The sequence below is a fragment of the Lasiosphaeria miniovina genome (genome assembly GCF_030549165.1).
Source record: "Lasiosphaeria miniovina strain SMH2392-1A chromosome Unknown B0T26scaffold_3, whole genome shotgun sequence".
Classification (NCBI taxonomy): domain Eukaryota; kingdom Fungi; phylum Ascomycota; class Sordariomycetes; order Sordariales; family Lasiosphaeriaceae; genus Lasiosphaeria; species Lasiosphaeria miniovina.
The window spans coordinates 4450062-4467484 of record NW_026848222.1 but is presented as its reverse complement, the minus strand read 5'-3'; the positions used below and the strand labels follow the sequence as shown (position 1 = coordinate 4467484).

Below are 17423 nucleotides of genomic sequence, written 5' to 3'. Positions count from 1 at the left end.
CTCCCCCCTGGTGCTGGGCGGCGTTCGGGTAGCTCAAGATTCAGGGTCCTGTCCCCCCTAGCTGATGGCTTGCATTTGCAGTTTTAGCGGTCCACTAGCAAGCGCGAACTGTGAAAGCCCGCCTGCCCCCCAACAAATGCCGACCTACGTCATAGGCGCTCGCCGGTCTCTGGTCAACGCTACCCTACGGCGAGCGACTGGAATGGTCTGGGCTGCGCCTGAGCCAGCCAGGCCCCCAGCACCCGCCGTTGGCGTGCGAGGTGCATGCAGTATTGGGTAAGGTAGAGAGTTTGTGCATGGTGTTATCAATGGATGATGCCTTGAATCATTTGACGAACGGGTTCAGTAGTCTTCCCGGGGGCTACGATAGATAGGGTCACGAGAGAGGCATATGGCCTAGCAGGTTCCTTGTCATGCAGGTTGTACGGGTCGGTTCCTTTATTCTAATTATTAATTTCTCACTTACGATATAGAGCGTTTCTGCTTTCCGGCCTGATATTCCGAAGCAGTGTAAGCGGACGTGCTCTTATCTTTCTGAAGTCGATCCCTGACCGGCAATTTTTCTAATTTCAGATTGCCTGAGGTCGACGAGTACTCCGTGCACGTGTATCGAGGGTTGTCACTTTGGTGTTACCATGCCTGTCCCCCTCCCGTTCTCGGGATTCTGGACCATTCTGACGTATGTACGGAGAACCCTGATTTGAGTGCGCATCCGGTTGTCCAATGGGCTCCAAAAAATCTATTGTCTACCTCCTTTCTACACGTGCATGTTACGCATGAATAAGCCACACAATCTACCAGAGAAGTGTATATAATGATAAGAGGTCCGTATCTTGGGTACCTTCCCATTCCGTATGCAGTTGTTTAGTGTACTTGGTGCCGGATGGGATGTGGAAGTATGGACAGAACGTGGTGTTGCCGGGATCGGGAATCTGAGGACCCCGCCGCCGATCGCCCCCGCACATCTTCAGATCAAGCTGTCACCCTTCTTTGGACCGTTCTCGACCCTCTAGTTCACTACGACGCGTCTGCGGCGGGCAGTGTAATCACGCGGCTTTGAGGAGGTCGCTCAACTTGTCCACGTAGAATTTGGGCACTGCCGCAGCATTTTTCGCCTCCCAGTCCTCTCGGTGGCTCACGCCAGTCAGGACCGCAAGCGTGCCGCCGAGCTTGCCTTGGATGCCGAACTGGATATCCGTGTCAAGCCGGTCACCAATCATACACGTCCTCTCGCGGTCGAGATGAAATTTCCCTTCAATGGCGTCCATCATTGCCTGGCTGGGCTTCCCAAGAGACACGGGCTTCTGTCCCGTTGAGTTGACCAAAGGCATGCCGATGGACCCGGCGCCGGGAAAAAAGCTGTTGTGGGTGGGGAACGTAGAGTCGACGTTAGTCGCCAAGAACTTTGCCCCTCGTCTAAGATACTGGTATGCGTGCGATAGCTTCAGGTAGTTGATGTGGAAATCCAATCCGGTGAGCACGCAGCCCACCTCGGGGTCGAGCAGAGACCCGTCGGCGATGCCCGCCCAGTCCTCCGGGGTCATGTCCCGCCGGAAGCTTGGGTCGGTGCCGCCGATGAAGGGCACGTTTTCACTCTTCAGCTCACTCTCGATGCCTGCTTCACCAATAACAAAGACCTTGTTCTGGTGCGGCGGCAGCTTGAGAATCCTCGAGATATAGATGGCCGAAGAATATGCCGACCCGAATATATCCTCGACATCCGAGGGAATTCCCATGGCGGCAAATTTCTTGACATAGTCAGACCGCGACTTTGTTGAATTATTTGTCACAAAGACAGTCCTCTTGCCTGGCATGGTACGTGGTTATAGCTTCGGCAAGCTTAAGTGGGCAGAAAGCATTTCTTACCTCTAGACCTTAGGAGCTCCAGTGTCTCAACCACACCTTCAAAGACATGATCACCAGACCATATCACCCCTGAAAAAAGGGGCAACGTCAACACCAAGGACACTAGCGAGTTGGAAAGGAAGGGACAAAAGCGCACCGTCACAATCGAGCAGGAAGACCTAACACGGGGCTTGGTGATCAGCATTTCTTATTTCATATATCTCTTATCGTGGCAAGCCAACGCTAGAGTAGGAAAACGCACATCAAAGCGGTCAATAAAGGCATTGATTGCGGCGACATCGCCCGTCAAGTATTCTGGTTGGGGTTGGGCGGTCATGGAGAAGGCCGTTGTTCCTGCCGCGAATATAAAACGCAGAGGGACGAGTGCAAGATTGCGATGCTGGACGATGCTGCCAATTGCGCGTCGTGGCTTGCTCGCTGGGCCTGGAACGGACAGTCCTACAGAAATGCGGTGTGAAAGGGCGACGAGATGGATCGAGGTCAGTCATGCCCGCCGAGCTCGCGGTGGCCGCGCCCTGCAGCCGGAGACCAGAGCGTGATTGGTTGACTGCCTTTTCTGACTCGGGAAGCCATTTTGAGCGAGGAGCGAGCCGAGGGACCCCGTCCTAGCGGGCAGGTCACCACTCAAGCCAGCTTAACGGGCCCTAAGAGGCGGATACCGCACGCTAATTGCCACCAGCGCCCGCAGTTGAGGTAGCAGCCCGGCAGTCATTGCAAATCCAAATCTTTTGCGTGCCACGTATTCGGCCAGGGTGAATATTGCATGTACCGTGTACCAACCTATAGCTGGCCGTTTTCGTCTTCGTCTTCGAGGGTCACGAACCCCTTAACTTGGAAGCTGCCCCTCAGCTGAGCTAATGTTTTGCCGTCCTGGGTGCCAATTCTCACTAGCCTTGACCCGCTCTTTTCGGACCCTCAACCACCCTCCAGAGGTACCCTGAGCTCGGGCCACGGACTACCTGCCAAAGTCTCTTCACAGCTCAGGAACTCCAAAGCGGCATCCCAATTCACGGTTGCACATCGTCTTGGAGCCAGAATCCCGGAGCATGGTGCTCAACAGGTTTAAATTTGAGATGCTGTCCCATCGCGCTCAGTTTTAGGAAATCCCAAGAAGAAAAAAGACAGTTCTGCTGCGATTTCTCAAGGTGACTCCCAAAGAAAACGTATTCACGCTGCAACATTGTCCCTTGATATTTTGCCCTCTTTGACATTTTGTATTTTGCCCCTTCACTCGTATTTTGCCCCTTCGCTTGTATTTTACCCCTCCTGGAAAGCGTTCCGGGCTCTGTGGCTCATTATGGCTGGGAACTGTGGCTTGACCACCAGCACGAGCCCCTTGGCTGAATGGACCCTCTCGACCCGTCCAAGATCGAGCAATACCGAAAAGTTTGCGAAGAGACCCCCGAACCTGAGCCTTTAGAGGCCGAGGAGCTTCACGATGTCTGGCAACATGGCAACCAGCGCCGCCCGGTGCCACCGAAACTCTCGGACAAGCACAAGGCCGGCCTCGTCGACCTCAAGCGCCGATGGATTACCTTCGCGGCGACGGTGGGGCACCAAGACTGGAGGGCTCTTATCAAAACCCTTAGCTACGAGAATAAAGGGCTTGGCGAAGCATTCTTTCGCTACCTCATGCGGCGGGCAGAACTCCGGGAAAACCAATTCAGGCCGAGAGTGCGATCCGTGCGCAGATCAGGAAGTTGGGCGGCTTGTATAGGAAGTACAAGGGTTGCCTGCCGGAGAGGCCGCTGATGGATCATCTCCGGAATGTCATCCGTTCCGAGACTACGAAGACGTGGAAGTTGAGGCGCGAGCCGAAGATTAAGCCTATCATGGGCTCCGACTTCTTCACATCTACCACCTTTACTACCGCTGGGTATGTGACACCTCGGCATTTTCTATCGGGCTTGACCGAATCGACGATGTGTGCCTCCGCCAATTCTACATGTACACCAGTTGCCGAAAGCACGAGCTCGTCTACGCGAAACCGAGAGACCTTGAGGCAAAAGTTAAGGAGTATGACGAAGAATCGGATGCCTACACAGATGTAGATTGCACCACCGACAAGTACATCAAGCCACGTGTGAAGACGTACTAGGTATGCGACGAGATAGATAAACGCGACAATAACCCGAAGCTTAAAGTCCTCTGCTGGGAGGATATCGATCTCTGGCTTCTTCGCGATTCAGAGAGAAACGGTGGCCGAGACCGCTTGGGCATGTAGGTTCTTCTCCGATACCACAAGGGCGAGAACAAAAACATCGTGCCGACCTGGTATATCTTTGTCGAAGAGAAACTCCTAGTCCTTTGTCCTATCACTCATATCTTGACTAAAGCGCTGGCCGAGGGTATCATCGCGAGCGAGGGATACCAGACTAAGGCCGACCCGTCCTTCGCCACAAAGCTCAACAAGCGTGCCTTGAAGATTCGGTAGAAGAAGGAGTGGCTGTATAAACCGGTGTTCCGCAAGATACATAAGGTCTTCAAGGAGGAGTCAGAATTTGAGAAGCTCTATGCGAAGATTATTAGTATAAGGAAAGCCGCGTACGAGAGTATACAGAGTGCAAAAAGGGGCCTCTTCAACTTGTGGGAGAAATCTGATGACGCGCAAACGGCGGCTACGTATGATCATCATTCAGAACGGCTTAGGATTCGTATGGGGCTACTCGGACCGCTAGCATAATATTCTCAACGACGAGGGTTTACGGAATGTCTCGATAGTAGGTACCCCTCGTCTTAGTCTAGCCAGTATGCTAACACTGCGAAGCACACTATAGTTAGGCGGTTCGCAACTAAGGCCTGCGGCATAATGCGAACAGTACTGTTTATCAGAAGTACTATCATAACGCCAAGATAAATGCCGTTATCCAAGATGCCTTCCTGGGTCGCGGTACGCAAACACCCTACCTAGCCATCTTAAACCACATAGGCCTCCGTCTAGATGAGAGTGCCCCAAAGAGAGTGCCCGACGAGATGATGCGCATGATCGGTCCTAACGCCGCTGTCCGGCGGCTGGAGCAAAAGTTGGAGGCTTTGCAAACAGCACTCCGGCAAAAGTACGGACGTCCCAGCTAGGCTACAAAGGACGAAATCCAACAATACGAGACGACTCAAGCTCAGCTGAACGCTGCGAGATAAAAACAGCGAAGAAAGGTCTTCCCAATCTCAAGCCGCTGCCGAGGATGAAACCCTCGAAGATGAGCAGATGCCGGATGCTGATGCCCCCCAGGGTTCGAAGCGGAAGCGCCAGAGCAGCGGCGCCACTAACAAAAAGGGCGCGAAGATGCCTCGTTATGTCTCTCCTTCACCCGCCATCTCGGGCTCCGAAGACGACGAAGAGCAACAGAAGCGCATCCAGAAGGCTAACAAGGGCAAGGCCGCTGTTAGCGGTCGCGGAGGCAGTCGCAGAGGCTCTGAAGGCAGCGAGAATTCCGGTATCCAACGTGAGGAGCGCCTTACAGAGCTCCGTCTTTCTCACTTCTTGAAGAAACACAACTACTAGGTCATCGATGCTGAACATCTTGAATTCGACGAGAAAGCGAAGTTCGGTCGAAGTGCTGACCTGAAGGAGTCCCTCTCGTTCAAGTACAATATGGACTTGCACTTCAATTTCAAGAATCTTTATACCTTCTTGCCCAAAGAGGAGTATCCGGGATACTGGAAGGAATGTTTAAAGCACGACCCCGAGCGAACGTTCAAGTTCAAGCAGCATGAGATTGTCTTCACTGACAGTGCCAACAAGGACGATGAGGCAGCTCTTACCTACCGCGATAAATGCCATTTAACTGGCCTTACCATCGCCTACGACATCAGCAAGCAAGTCCGCAACGTCTCCACAGCGGTTGCTGGCTTTGAGTTCCAATTGGCCTTCAATCTCTATCTCGACAGCCAAGGTAAGCACAGCTTTCGTCTTTACCATATTCTGATTCACCGTTACACGCCTTCTTCGTAACAATTGCTATGAAAAGGCTTAGAATGACCCGCTCTCCACGGAAATTGTTACGAACTACCCTCGAACCTACCATCCTCCTCATACAAACGTCATGCTAACTCATTCACAGCTGCCGACCTTTGCGGTCCATTTCTCGGCTGGGTTGCTTCTGTCGGAGCCGTTGCGGAGGTTGGTGGAACTGGCAAGAGCAAGCCCAGGATGATGTGGCAGAAGTTCATGTCGGGCCTCAAAGACATGACGAAGAACAAGATGTTTTCGGACCTTGTTGAGAAGTTGGTCGGATTCAATGAGCCTGCTTATTATATAAAGGTTCTCCACGGCGACGTTGAAGAGCCCGGCAAGCAGAACAAGAAGAAGTGGGACTTTGTGTCGCTTGACCATTCGGCTGTCCTGGCTGCCCTCAACGTCTTGTTATACTCTACAGAGGACATTGAATAGCAGGGAACTCGCCGCTGGCTTCGTCGTACCGGAGATGCAGCCAACCAAAAGGGCATATACTTTGGATTCTCAGCCGATGAGTTCTTCATTGCTTGCACCATTATGCAATGTTTTACGGACCGACGCCGTTGCAACCAGAAACTCGGCTACTCTCGCGTCGAGGACGCGTTGGACTACTTCTACAAGGTTGAAAAACCGGTTGCTGGAAAGCAACAGGTGCGGGCCAAGGATGCGGAACACTTGGTCAACAGCGAGGCACACATGCTACAGCGGGGTGGAATATCCATGGCGGCCCTTGCGCATCGGGCCCCGCCGGCAGAGGAAATCGCCACACCGTATCGGCAGGGCCGCCTCATCATGGGCTGTCACGAGACCAGCCTTCCTCGCCTTGTCCATGCCAACATGGTGCGCCAACGCTTCTTTGCAAAGGGTATGGGGAATGGTGTTGTCAGCTATTACGAGAGGGCTGCTGGTCGCAGTCGCCGCCGTGGCAATCGCACCAGCGTCAGGGATCAGTATGTCCCTCTCCTCCCCATGGACGACCTGACCCTCGGGTATATCCTCGATTTTCTTCGCAGCGAATATCCCATGTCCCAGTCGGAAACGAATGCAAAGACCATGGAGGAGATCTCGAAGCACGTCCCTGGCACAGATATTGGCGGCTTTATCACCAAGTCCGAAGCCATGCAGATCGAACTGATCATGACACGCGAAGGCTTGTCCGCCGAAGAGTTCAACGTGCGCAATCTCGCCTACCGCGCCGGTACATTGAGCGATGAGGGTCGCGAGAAGCACCGAGCCTTCTCGGTGAGCTCGCGGTGAACAAGACGGCTATGCGACACACTGCCCAGTTCAATGCACTCATCGCCGAGACGCCGCCCAAAGGCCTCAACATTAATCGACCCCTCGACAAACTCGGTGTGTCGGAGGAGGAAAGAGAAAAAATTGATTGGAAGGACGGCCTACCATTCAAGCTCGTCAACCCGGATGGCCACGAGTACAAGATTTTCCTGCACCAATTGGCAGATGCCGACAGGATCGATGAAACTATCCACGGCTTCCTTCGCGGCTACGTCCTAGCCACCAGCGTCGGTCTCGGCAAGTCTCTTACCGCCATCACAACCCTCATGATGCGACGCCTTCACTGGCAGCGCGTTGAGGTGGAGGGAGGGGAGGTTGATGCGGGGGCCAGTCTTTTACTGGTCCCTGCTAACCTGATCAGCCAATTCTTCAGAGGTCAAAAAGTTTGCCGGTGGCGTCCTAAGCCCCTCGTTTACTATGTCAACGCCAAATCTGCTGCGACTAACCCGGCCCTGGCCGAGGCCACCCTGACCAAGGACGGCTTCATGGCTAAAATGAAGCGATTTTCACAGACTCGTCACAAGGCATCGGTAAGAGCATCCCAATCCCAAACCACCCATTTCGTAACACTTGACTTGAGTACCCTATTTTGGAGCCCCTTCGAAGCAGCCCGTAACAATTGCCATGGTCTACTGCCGAGCGAGCGCCTTTTCACGACACTTGTTATGAAATGGGGAGCAGCTCTAGCCTGGGGGCCAAAACAAGTGTTACGAAATAGCTCGATAAGGAAGCTAACTTTAGAGCAGACAGCCAAATTTGTGATCATTTCTTCGTATTCCGCCTTTACTGCTCGGTGCTTCAAGGGCATCTACCGCAAAGTGGTGAAGGGTTCCACCGAGGCTATGCAGCCACATCTCGATGATCAAGTTTTTGTTAGTTAGGAGACGACACCTTGCGACAATGTAGGCAGATCTCTGCCCAAGAAACGGGGAAAGCTCGCCGAGGCAAAGGCAAAGGCCCCTGATGTTCGCACTCGAGATGGCATGCCGCTTTACAGCGTTGGAGTGCGGAAGGTGCTAGCGAAGAGGACCGCCGAAGCCAGGAAGGCCGACAGGGAGGAGAAGAAAATGCAGCGTGCCCGGGATAAGGCGGAGGCCAAGGCCGAACGGAAGGCTCAGCGCGAGAGAAGGAAGAAGTTGGGTCCCCGAAGCGATGAGTTTGTTACTGAGGAGGACAAGCTCGATGATGAGCCTGATCCGCCGCCTCCGGACAGCGATACCGATAGAGATGAAGATGAAGTCGACGACTATGTTGAGGATCTCGATGGGGAAGAAGAGATCATAGTGGCCAATGGCGAGGAGACTGTCGCCCTCATGGAGGACGAGGAGTACCGGCTGAACAATGAACAATGGCATGGGTCGCGGTGATGATTACGACTGGGAGGACGACGCAGAGTTTATGGAGTCAGCCACCCATGAGCAGCGCAAGGCCTGCGCCAAGGCCAAGGGTCGCAAGGGTTTTGACGAGGCCATGTTAGATGAGAGCGATTTCACGTACATCAAGAACTTTCTGCTCAAGCTCAGCGATGGCACCTTTCAGGCACCGGTCTTCGACTTTGTCATCTGCGACGAGGCGCATTACATCCGAAATCGCCACACCACGTACGCAAGAATGGTCCAGCAGATTCCGAAGAAGTCTGTTCTACTGATGACGGCTACCCCAATTCTCAATCGCATCGAGGATATTCGCGGCCTCGCATGGCAGATTGAGTGTGCTTCGGGGATCAAGATCGGCATGCATATGCCGCACTGGGCGAACTGGCATTACCTTGCCACCCACTCTTTTCAGCCGTTTGCCTCTGAAGGTATTTTGATACCTCCGAATCCGAGGCAGCTAGGCATGGGTCGGGTAAGACGCCAGAAAGCAGCGACCATCATGGAGGACGTGGAGGAGTTTGAGCCAAGTGAAGAGGACCAGCAGGCCATCTACAACGCTATCTTCCATGAGAGCTACTCTGATGAGAAGCGGGAGGCCCTGATTGAAGCCGCACAGCGGAGCATTCGGTTTTGGTGCTTGCATCGCTGGGCCATGAGCATGGTCAAGACTAGTGGGGGGGGGGGGGGGTTGAGGCAACCTCGGATGCGATCCTCAAGCAATTCTTTACCGATTTTGTCCTCCGAAGAACCATGACTACCGGAATAATCGATCCCAACGACCCCAGCAACTTCATCTTCCCTCGAGAGCATATGCCTGCATTCCGCTACAGAACCGAAGATGTGCGATACAAGGAGTTCATGGAGGGGGTCGTTTCCGATCTCACCATGGAGTTTTTGAAGATGCTTCCGACCCTCCCCCCCGATGATGACGAGGGCATTATTGAGGGCGATGCAGCCAATGTTCACGACAAGCGCGAATCCCCAGAGGAGTCCAAGGGATCTATCAATATAATATTTCATCGTATCTTGCAGCTCCTCGCTATGGACTATAAGAGTATGGTCCTGTGCTTGCGAAGGGATGGCCTTTCGACTAGGTCTTCGCAGTCTGTCGCCAATATGGTTACTAGCGTTCGTAATAAGGCCATGGAGGCCTTCCTCAAGTCAGGTAGAGTCCGCCATGACCGCCTCCTTAAAGCCGGTAAAGCCCCTAAGGCTCGGCTTGGTACCGGTCAAATGGACCGCCTTGCACATTTTGACCCTGACGGTGCACTCTCATATTAAGTTGCTGCCACTCTCCACAATAAACGGATTCCGCCGCCTGCTAGCGATCGAATGTCTATGGTCACCTATTGCATAACAGACTCGCCTATTTTGTTCCGCGCTGTCGAGCTTATTCGCGAAAACAAAAAGGTCGGCAAAAGAACCCTGGTCCTTGTATTCAGCCAGGTTATGCAGCAGTAAGTCAGCCCCCTCTCCTCGTAACAATCGCCATGGAATTCTACCTCTTTGGCTCAAGCTCACGGCAATTGTTACGACGGCAATTGTTACGAACTGCGCCTCGGCGTAGCAGGAACAGCTTCGTAACAGTTGCCTTGGGCAGCACATAAGGCGTAATCCCACGGTAATTGTTACGAAACCACTTCAAAACTTGGAACTGGTACTAACATACAACAGATGGATGGTCGCCATTCTGGAGAAGGCTTCGTTTTCGGCCTTGGGCGTTCGCGGTTACCAAATAGACAATGAGAGGAATGCGATATACGCGAAGTTCAACGACCCCGACGCTGATATCGACGCTTTGGTTCTCAATATGGCTGTCAGCACCGTTGGCCTCAATCTGCAAGGCGCCTGCACCGAAGGCATCATTCTTATAGAGGGTTAGAACCGCCCTCTGACATTCTAGGCCTTTGGGCGTATTTGGAGAATTGGAAATAAGTGGCTTGTCACGTTTATTATACTCCGCGTCCCTGATACGTACTATGACGTCCTGGAAGACAAGGCCAACCGCAAATATGCCGAGCAGCTCCGAAATGAGTGCATCATGCCCAAGCACTTTTCTTCGGTTCTGCTGTAGCGCCTATTTGCCTATGAGCTCATCTCCTAGTACTTTGGTCTGCCTTTTAATCGCTTCATCTGGGTTCTCCTCCCTCCCAACTACATTAGGGACTACAACAGCAAGGGCATGAAGAGAGCCGGACAGTTCCTCACGATGGTCCTGTTCAAACTTCTTCGCATGCATCCAGAGGGTGGATTCCGCGATGGCTGTGAGCAGTCGCAGGCTGTAATCCAGGCTGCCATGTACTTTGCTCAGAATCCCCATGCCGAGATCAACATTGATGCCGACGACGCCATTGAGAAGTACGCCGAGCTTGGACGGGACTATGATCACGCAAAGGCCCCGTTTTAGGACAACGGGTCTATGCGAAGCATGGTCGGGAGAGCGCATGGATCCGCAAGCTCCCCGACGATGTGAGCCAGGAGGACTGGGAAGAACAGGAGGATATGGTGGAGATTGCCACTCGGGAGCACGATGATGAAGTGCTTGAGGGCCTCCATGGTGAGGGAGATGACCAGCCTCTCAGCACCGAGGAGGTTGAAGCCATCTACGAGACCACCCTCAAGATCAACGAGAAGGCCATCGGCAACGTCTTTACCGCCTTCAACCAGCAGCAGGCCAAGGAGCAGATGCGCCCTGACAAGGACATACAGGAGGAACTGCGGGCTCGCGATCGAGCCAGTGGCCGCTCTCCAGGCACTTACTTTGCGACATCTGCTGGTGGGGAATCCACCCTGGGGACAGCACTTGATAGTCCCAAATCTATTTGGGCCTCTTCTGGATTTGATCTGCCTGACGGAAACGATGTTTTTAGCGTCAACTCACCAACCAGCGCGCAACCTTTAGGTTCGCAGTTCAACATGCCCAGTCCCACGAGTCGCAACTTTAGTTTCCTTGCCAGTTCCGAAGGCGAGGATAACGAAGAGGATTCTGAGCGTGAGGTGAGCCCGACCCCTGCTTCCCGGCCGGCGCGGGGATCTCGGACCCAGCCTAGCAGTGGAACGGGTGTCTCAAATGATCAGCCATTTTAAGAGATGGATCTCGATTAGCCAGCCACGCCCATGGTTGAGAATGCGGAGGACGCTTAAATCTCGGGTGGGAAAACGGAGGATGGGGCGGATGGTGGTGAGGGGAGGAATGGACAATTGAGTTTTGGAAACCCGTAGGTTCAGATTGGCGTGGAAGGATTGCCACTTTGTGTAGCAATTGTTAACAGCATGGTGATTAGGCACCTACAGGTAAAAAAAATAAAAAATTCCTTGCCTTGCCAGTTGGTTCCTCTCTAGAATAACACCTTTCCAAGGATGGAAATCGCTCAGAACCTCTATTGACAGCCAACATCCTACCGTAGAGTCTGAATCAAATTGAAATTTAACCTAAACCTAAAACGGTCTGCCGCAAATCGGGCGGTGGCTGACCGAGGCGCGGGGCTTCTTAGCTGCTGGGGCTCCCCTACCCTTGGCACCATGCAAATTTTAATCGACCTATTCCTAATACATTTAGAGTCCGGAAATATTATTCGCATATTGGGAAGCAGTTGGTAACAATTGCCACGAAAAGGCTTGGAGGAGGCCATTTTCACGGCAATTGTTACCAACTGCTTCCTTAAAGCCTGTATCTATTACGCAGTTTTTGGCACTTGGGGACGAGTTGTATATGTGTAGGAATCACCAGGGTACCGGTACTGGAAACAGCATGGCGCGCTGCGCGCCGTAAGGTGGTGGTTCAAGTGATGGATTCGTTTGTGTCTGTCTGTCTTCTTCTCTATCTGAACAGGTGGGCGTAGGCCAATATATATGCATCTGTCAGGCCCGCTCCTCCACAGATGTTGCTGTGGCCAGGAATGCGGAGCCGCATTCCTTGGATCAGCGCGTCATTCCAGTATGTTATTCCAACAATATGGTTGCTCTGGGATTTTCACAGCAATTCACTTTTTAATTACTTCACGTGGACCAAGCGGACTAAGCAGCGTATTACGGAGCGTTTGGATAAATCATAGTGCCACTCTATTTATCTATGGTGATCTCAAAGTTGACATTAGCTAGAATGAATACCTGTTCGAAGTAACGTTACGACTACAAAATCCTCCCAAGATGTTTAACAATACTAGCCTCCACATTAGCTGGTGTCAAAATTTGGTCTAAGTTGTTACAAGCCTTCTCAAATCCGTGGCCATCACAACCTGGTGTTTGGGCGCAGGCTGATTCTCCTTCTCCCACTGTACTATCCGTCAGCTTTTTGAAAACTAGTAATATAAGAGTTGTAACAGTTACCTCGCGACGCAATTGTGTAGCCCAGGCCAGCTTGTCCTACACTGGTCTGACAGAGATTGCAGGATTTGGTTTGCTCATATACTCGCTCTCGTCAAATGTCGGTCCACCATCGCCCTGCCAACGTACACCAAACGGTGCCTCCGTGGGGTGATACCATATAGCATGGTTATTGATTGTCCTACGTTCTGTTTGCTGCGAGGCCACCCTTCTCTGAAGCCGTTCCTATTTGGCATATAGAGGTGCGGAAACACTTGGACCTTGAGCCAGAAACTGTCTGATCTCTATCGCACCTCGAAGTGCGCTAATTTTTGCAATTCTCTCAGCGTTGAGCCTCGCTCTCGATGCCTGGAGGTCAGAGTGTCCCAAGGCAATACTGACCGCAGTCACCTTCCTGAGACTGGGGTAACCCGCAGCAGCATTGACCGCGTTTGCCTTCCGGAGACCGGGATGGCCCGTAGCTGCATTGACCGCCTATGCCTTCTGGAGACTGGGGTAGCCCAGAGCAGCATCGACCTCGTGGGCCTTCTTGAGGTGGGCATACCCGCCGGTAGCCATAGTTTCGTGGCCGTTCCTGAGGCCTGGGTAACCACGGGCAGCGTGAACCTCGCGGGCCTTCTTACGGTTTGGGTGTCCCGCAGCAGCTTGGATTTCGCGGGCTTTCTTGAGGTTTGGGTATCCCGCAGCAGCTTGGGCGGCTTGATAGGGGTCAGTCCCGGCCTGCCCAACCCGAGCCCTTCGCCACGTGAACCAGGACGCATTTTGGATGTCGAGGCTCGAGAGGGTGCAAACGCTGTTCGAGCCAGAAAGACAAGCGCATTTGTGCCACTACGGCCGAAGAGAGGGGATCTCCTGCTCGGCGGCAGGCACGAAGCTCCCATTGCCGTTATATCCTTCCAAATTCACCCGTATATTCTGAACTTCCATGGAGGGTAGGTGATTCTGCAACATGTATATCGGGTAGTTTCGATCTCTTAGGCCAACACTTTGGCAGGCGCACAGGTTCAATCCATGAAAAAGCACGTGCGGCGGTAGAAAATGCCAATGAAAGGCCTTGTTGGTCCCTTGCTGATCAGCCCAGAAAAGTCAAGAATCCATCAACCAAAATTCAACGGAAAAGAACACTCCCTCACAGCAAGCACTCCCCGCGTAGAACCAAGCTGCCGTGGCGTCGCAAGGACGAAGACAGATCTAAATGAATCGCACTCTATGGTAATACAAATCCTCTCGGAGGTATCGCCCTCACAGTCTCTTAATCTGCTTTGACGAACTGACGGACGAGTGGCATCCCCGTTGATGCGCATGCCTTGACCCGAACAATCTGAAACTCCACCGTAGCCTCGACCTTGAAGTCAATCTTTGCCGACTCGTTCTTGAGCTCTGCGATGCTCTCAGCGATCTTTGAAATGGTGAAGGTCCTGTCGCATGCCTCTGTGAGGCGCCCAATGTGAGGGACCGGCGCGGTGTCGCCTTCCTGCATGATCGGAACGTGATGGTGTTTGCCATCGTTGCCCATCGTGTGGAAATTGTAGATGACCCACACGGGTCCCTAACGTCCTCGAGAATCAATTTCCAGGACGACCCCGAATCCGGTTGCAACCCAAGGCCCGCGGATTATGGCCCCTCGCTCCAGCGTCCGTTGTTCCGCCCAGGGCTTTGCGCCGCTGTAGGCATAGATGGAGCCAAGCTGGACGAATAGAAAGCCTCCTGCGCGATCGGCATCATTAGAGTCGGCGCTGCGAATCGTGTCTCCACCAGAGCTGTCTGCCATTCTGCGGCGCTTCTGTGGGCTTGCCTGTGTGGTTGGGATGGTGTTGTCTTGACATTGGGTGAACTCGCCTTCTACTCTGATGTTGGTATTGATGGCGAGGATATTTCGATGCACCAAGTCGAGGTCGCTCTCGTCCTCGTAGTTTGGCTACAGATAAGCAGGTCCGGTTTCTATGGCGTAACCGGACAGGGCGCCGCCAAAGTCGCTCTCCCCAAGGAGACACTACGGGGTGTTCAGCATCTCCATCATCCACAGATGCTCTGCTCTGGCTGAGACGCTCCAGAAGTTTGTCGCCGAAATTTTGTCAAAGAATTCGGATTGCGGGATTACCATCTTCATCCTGTGGCGTTCTCTACGACACCAAGCTGTCTCCCACTCCCAGTAGCGGTCGCGAATCTCGGGATCGGGCCAAGCGTCCTCTTTGACCTTGATGCCTGGGAACATCCCAAACTCCTTAGGCTTTTGCTGCATTGCGTGGAGCATGGCAACGTTTGCGGTATACCAGTCGTAGAAGGTCTTTTCTTCCTCTGTGAAGGAATGTATGATCTGGTCGTCTGGGAGGAGCGGATTGACAGGCATTTTCTCGAATGAACTTCTGATCTGTGATGGGTAGTTCGGGGTTATCTCAGAAACTCAGCTTGGTGTAGCTCAGGTGCCTACGGCACCCACTTTTTAAGAATTGGACCCACTATTCTTGAACCAATAAGAAAACAAAGAAAAGAACCACCACCAAGCTGGTCTGAGTGCAATATTGGATCCTCATCCTGGACCCCTCCACATCAATTGAGGGCATTCACGGAATGATATTTTACGCGCAAATCGGTCAAAACTACGCCGTTAGTACTTTTGGAATTCCCTCAATTCAAGCAGTCGATTGGTACTAATTTTATGTGTAGAACATGTCTTCCAGGTCAGATTCCGAGCAGCAGCCCTTTCAAGGTCAAAGTATACGACTGGTTGTCTGTCGTCTGGAATTGACCCACTTTCATGGAATTGGACAGGCCCTGGTGACATGCCTCTGAGCTTCCTTCATTCTTTGTTATTTCCTTCATTCTTGACTCGGAATGTCTTCATTTCATTCGGAATGCCCTCTTTCGGGCTGATTACAACGCCTCCCTTGCCTTCTCTCCACGAGTATAAGGAAGCGTTCTTTTCTGTACTTTTAGACCTATTGAGCAGACAATTCAATGCGCTGTCAACTTCGATCGCGTGCAACATTGTCTTTATCCAGGGTCGCCGTACAACTGAACCAGGGTACGCACCGTGGCAACAGTGCTCTGAGAGTGTGTATATATGTGAAGTCCGGTCGGAATTCTCGCCACCGCCGACAACATGCAGCTCATCTATCGCAAAAAGCCCGATTCTTTCGTGAAATGCTGGATCACGAAGGACCTGCCACACCTTTTGGTCCGGCTGGCTCGGCGGACCAGGGATAGGCCCAAAAGCCCACAACGCAAAGCCAATCCATAGAAACGCTGCTCGGTCAGTCATCACAAAGTAGGCTGTGCCTTTTGAATCAGCCGTGGACATGCGGCTCCCGCCAGTATCTCGAATGAAATGTAGACTCACGAGTCTTTCTTGAGCGTCGTGATATCTTGGTCATCGATGAGAATGGTACCCGGGGTGGGAACGAGGTTCCGCATCAGGAGGTTACAGATCGTAGGCTTCCCTGCGCCGCTTTGCCCAACAAAAGCAACTGTTGAGCCCCCTTCGATCACGGTGCTCAGATGGTCGATGATCAGCCGCTCCGGCCCCGGATAGGAAAAAGAGACCTCCCGGAACTCTATCTTTCCTGTTTTACGCTTCAGGTTTTGATCCCCATTCGGTATGGATGGCTCCCTTTCTAAGATTCTTCTCAAGCGAGCGGCGTCAAAGAGCTCCTGAATTGTGTCTGAAACGACAGACGTGAAGTAGTCGATAGGGCCTAAAAGGAGAGCCCAAAGGCCAGTGAATGCAACCAGATCACCGACAAGGCCCTCTCTGGAGTCAATTTTGTATACGACAAACGTATAGCAAGTAAAAAATAACCCAAGGGAGAGTATGACAGACTGTGTGGCACCAAAACCATAGCATTTCATCCGATATCGCCGCCGTTGTGACATCCAGGACCCCACCTCGGAGCTGAAAAGATCGGTCTCGTACTTGACTTTGTTGTGATTGGACACAGTACTCTATCTACGTACGCTATCCTGACGATGACGCTCCTGTACGTCTCGGAGCGTGTTGCACTTGTCGTATTCTGTGGTAGCCACTGTCACATATCGTTTTTCGACGATACAGTAGTAGGCTGCTGTGTGCGTACAGATGAGCATCACGTACAGCCCATACTGGTGGAACAGTTGAACTATGGCGACGATGAAGGTCACCAAATTCGGCCCGAGTTGAAAGATGAGAAAGTCGAGTAGTGTGTCAACACTGCCTGCATTGTCGACAGCCTTGATCACGTCTGTCGGTTGGGCTTGCGAGTGAAAGGAGGAGTCCAAGCTCATAATTTTGGACTGGACCTCGACTTTGAGCTTTGAGGCGCGCTGAAGACTGACGTCAATCCATAGCAGTTGAACAAAATAGGAGACAGTGTCGGCCACGTTGATGGTTATTACAACCACAAGGGGACGTCATGGATCGGCATCCGAAGCGAGAGCGTCGAGAAGAATGGCAGTCTGCAGCGGCTTGTAGACACTGATGAAGCGTCCCTCTATAACAAAGAACAACGTCAGAATGAATCGTAGCTGTAGGAGGGCATCGTCGAATGGCCACATGAATTTGAGAAAGGTGCGGAATTTTTTTGTTAAGCGCCACCATCCGCCAAGCTCGTCGATCTCCTTCCGTACTT

At 52.6% G+C, this 17423-nt stretch overlaps 7 protein-coding genes across 7 annotated transcripts; 4 read left to right on the top strand and 3 right to left on the bottom strand.

The window, feature by feature from the left end:
• Positions 1-1046: 1046 nt before the first annotated feature.
• On the bottom strand, positions 1047-2182 carry B0T26DRAFT_644263 (4-nitrophenylphosphatase; the record flags this gene model as incomplete). The annotated part of the gene is made up of 4 exons (XM_060437615.1): positions 1047-1807; positions 1867-1935; positions 2003-2024; positions 2108-2182. 4 exons carry the CDS (start codon positions 2180-2182, stop codon positions 1047-1049), a joined length of 927 nt encoding a protein of 308 aa, XP_060298845.1.
• Positions 2183-3210: 1028 nt separating this feature from the next.
• Positions 3211-4300, top strand: B0T26DRAFT_750260 (uncharacterized protein; the record flags this gene model as incomplete). Its single annotated transcript, XM_060445198.1, has 4 exons — positions 3211-3414; positions 3534-3742; positions 3823-3913; positions 4091-4300. 4 exons carry the CDS (start codon positions 3211-3213, stop codon positions 4298-4300), a joined length of 714 nt encoding a protein of 237 aa, XP_060298844.1.
• A 374-nt stretch (positions 4301-4674) lies between these two features.
• Positions 4675-4941, top strand: B0T26DRAFT_640837 (uncharacterized protein; the record flags this gene model as incomplete). Its single annotated transcript, XM_060437272.1, has 1 exon — positions 4675-4941. A coding segment is annotated over one exon (267 nt), but the record flags the coding sequence as incomplete, so codon positions are not given.
• Positions 4942-6946: 2005 nt separating this feature from the next.
• B0T26DRAFT_240377 (uncharacterized protein) lies at positions 6947-8228 on the top strand. Its single transcript, XM_060433943.1, has one exon. It carries the CDS (start codon positions 7090-7092, stop codon positions 7996-7998), a length of 909 nt encoding a protein of 302 aa, XP_060298842.1. The 5' UTR covers positions 6947-7089; the 3' UTR covers positions 7999-8228.
• An 820-nt stretch (positions 8229-9048) lies between these two features.
• B0T26DRAFT_240419 (uncharacterized protein) lies at positions 9049-10685 on the top strand. The gene is made up of 3 exons (XM_060433944.1): positions 9049-9658; positions 9776-9950; positions 10168-10685. Exons 1-3 carry the CDS (start codon positions 9244-9246, stop codon positions 10373-10375), a joined length of 798 nt encoding a protein of 265 aa, XP_060298841.1. The 5' UTR covers positions 9049-9243; the 3' UTR covers positions 10376-10685.
• Positions 10686-14568: 3883 nt separating this feature from the next.
• On the bottom strand, positions 14569-15219 carry B0T26DRAFT_240338 (uncharacterized protein). The gene has a single exon (XM_060433942.1). It carries the CDS (start codon positions 15167-15169, stop codon positions 14813-14815), a length of 357 nt encoding a protein of 118 aa, XP_060298840.1. The 5' UTR covers positions 15170-15219; the 3' UTR covers positions 14569-14812.
• A 595-nt stretch (positions 15220-15814) lies between these two features.
• B0T26DRAFT_772048 (uncharacterized protein) lies at positions 15815-17370 on the bottom strand. The gene is given in 3 exon segments (XM_060446555.1): positions 15815-16092; positions 16160-16761; positions 16774-17370. 3 exon segments carry the CDS (start codon positions 17077-17079, stop codon positions 16074-16076), a joined length of 927 nt encoding a protein of 308 aa, XP_060298839.1. The 5' UTR covers positions 17080-17370; the 3' UTR covers positions 15815-16073.
• Positions 17371-17423: the final 53 nt, after the last annotated feature.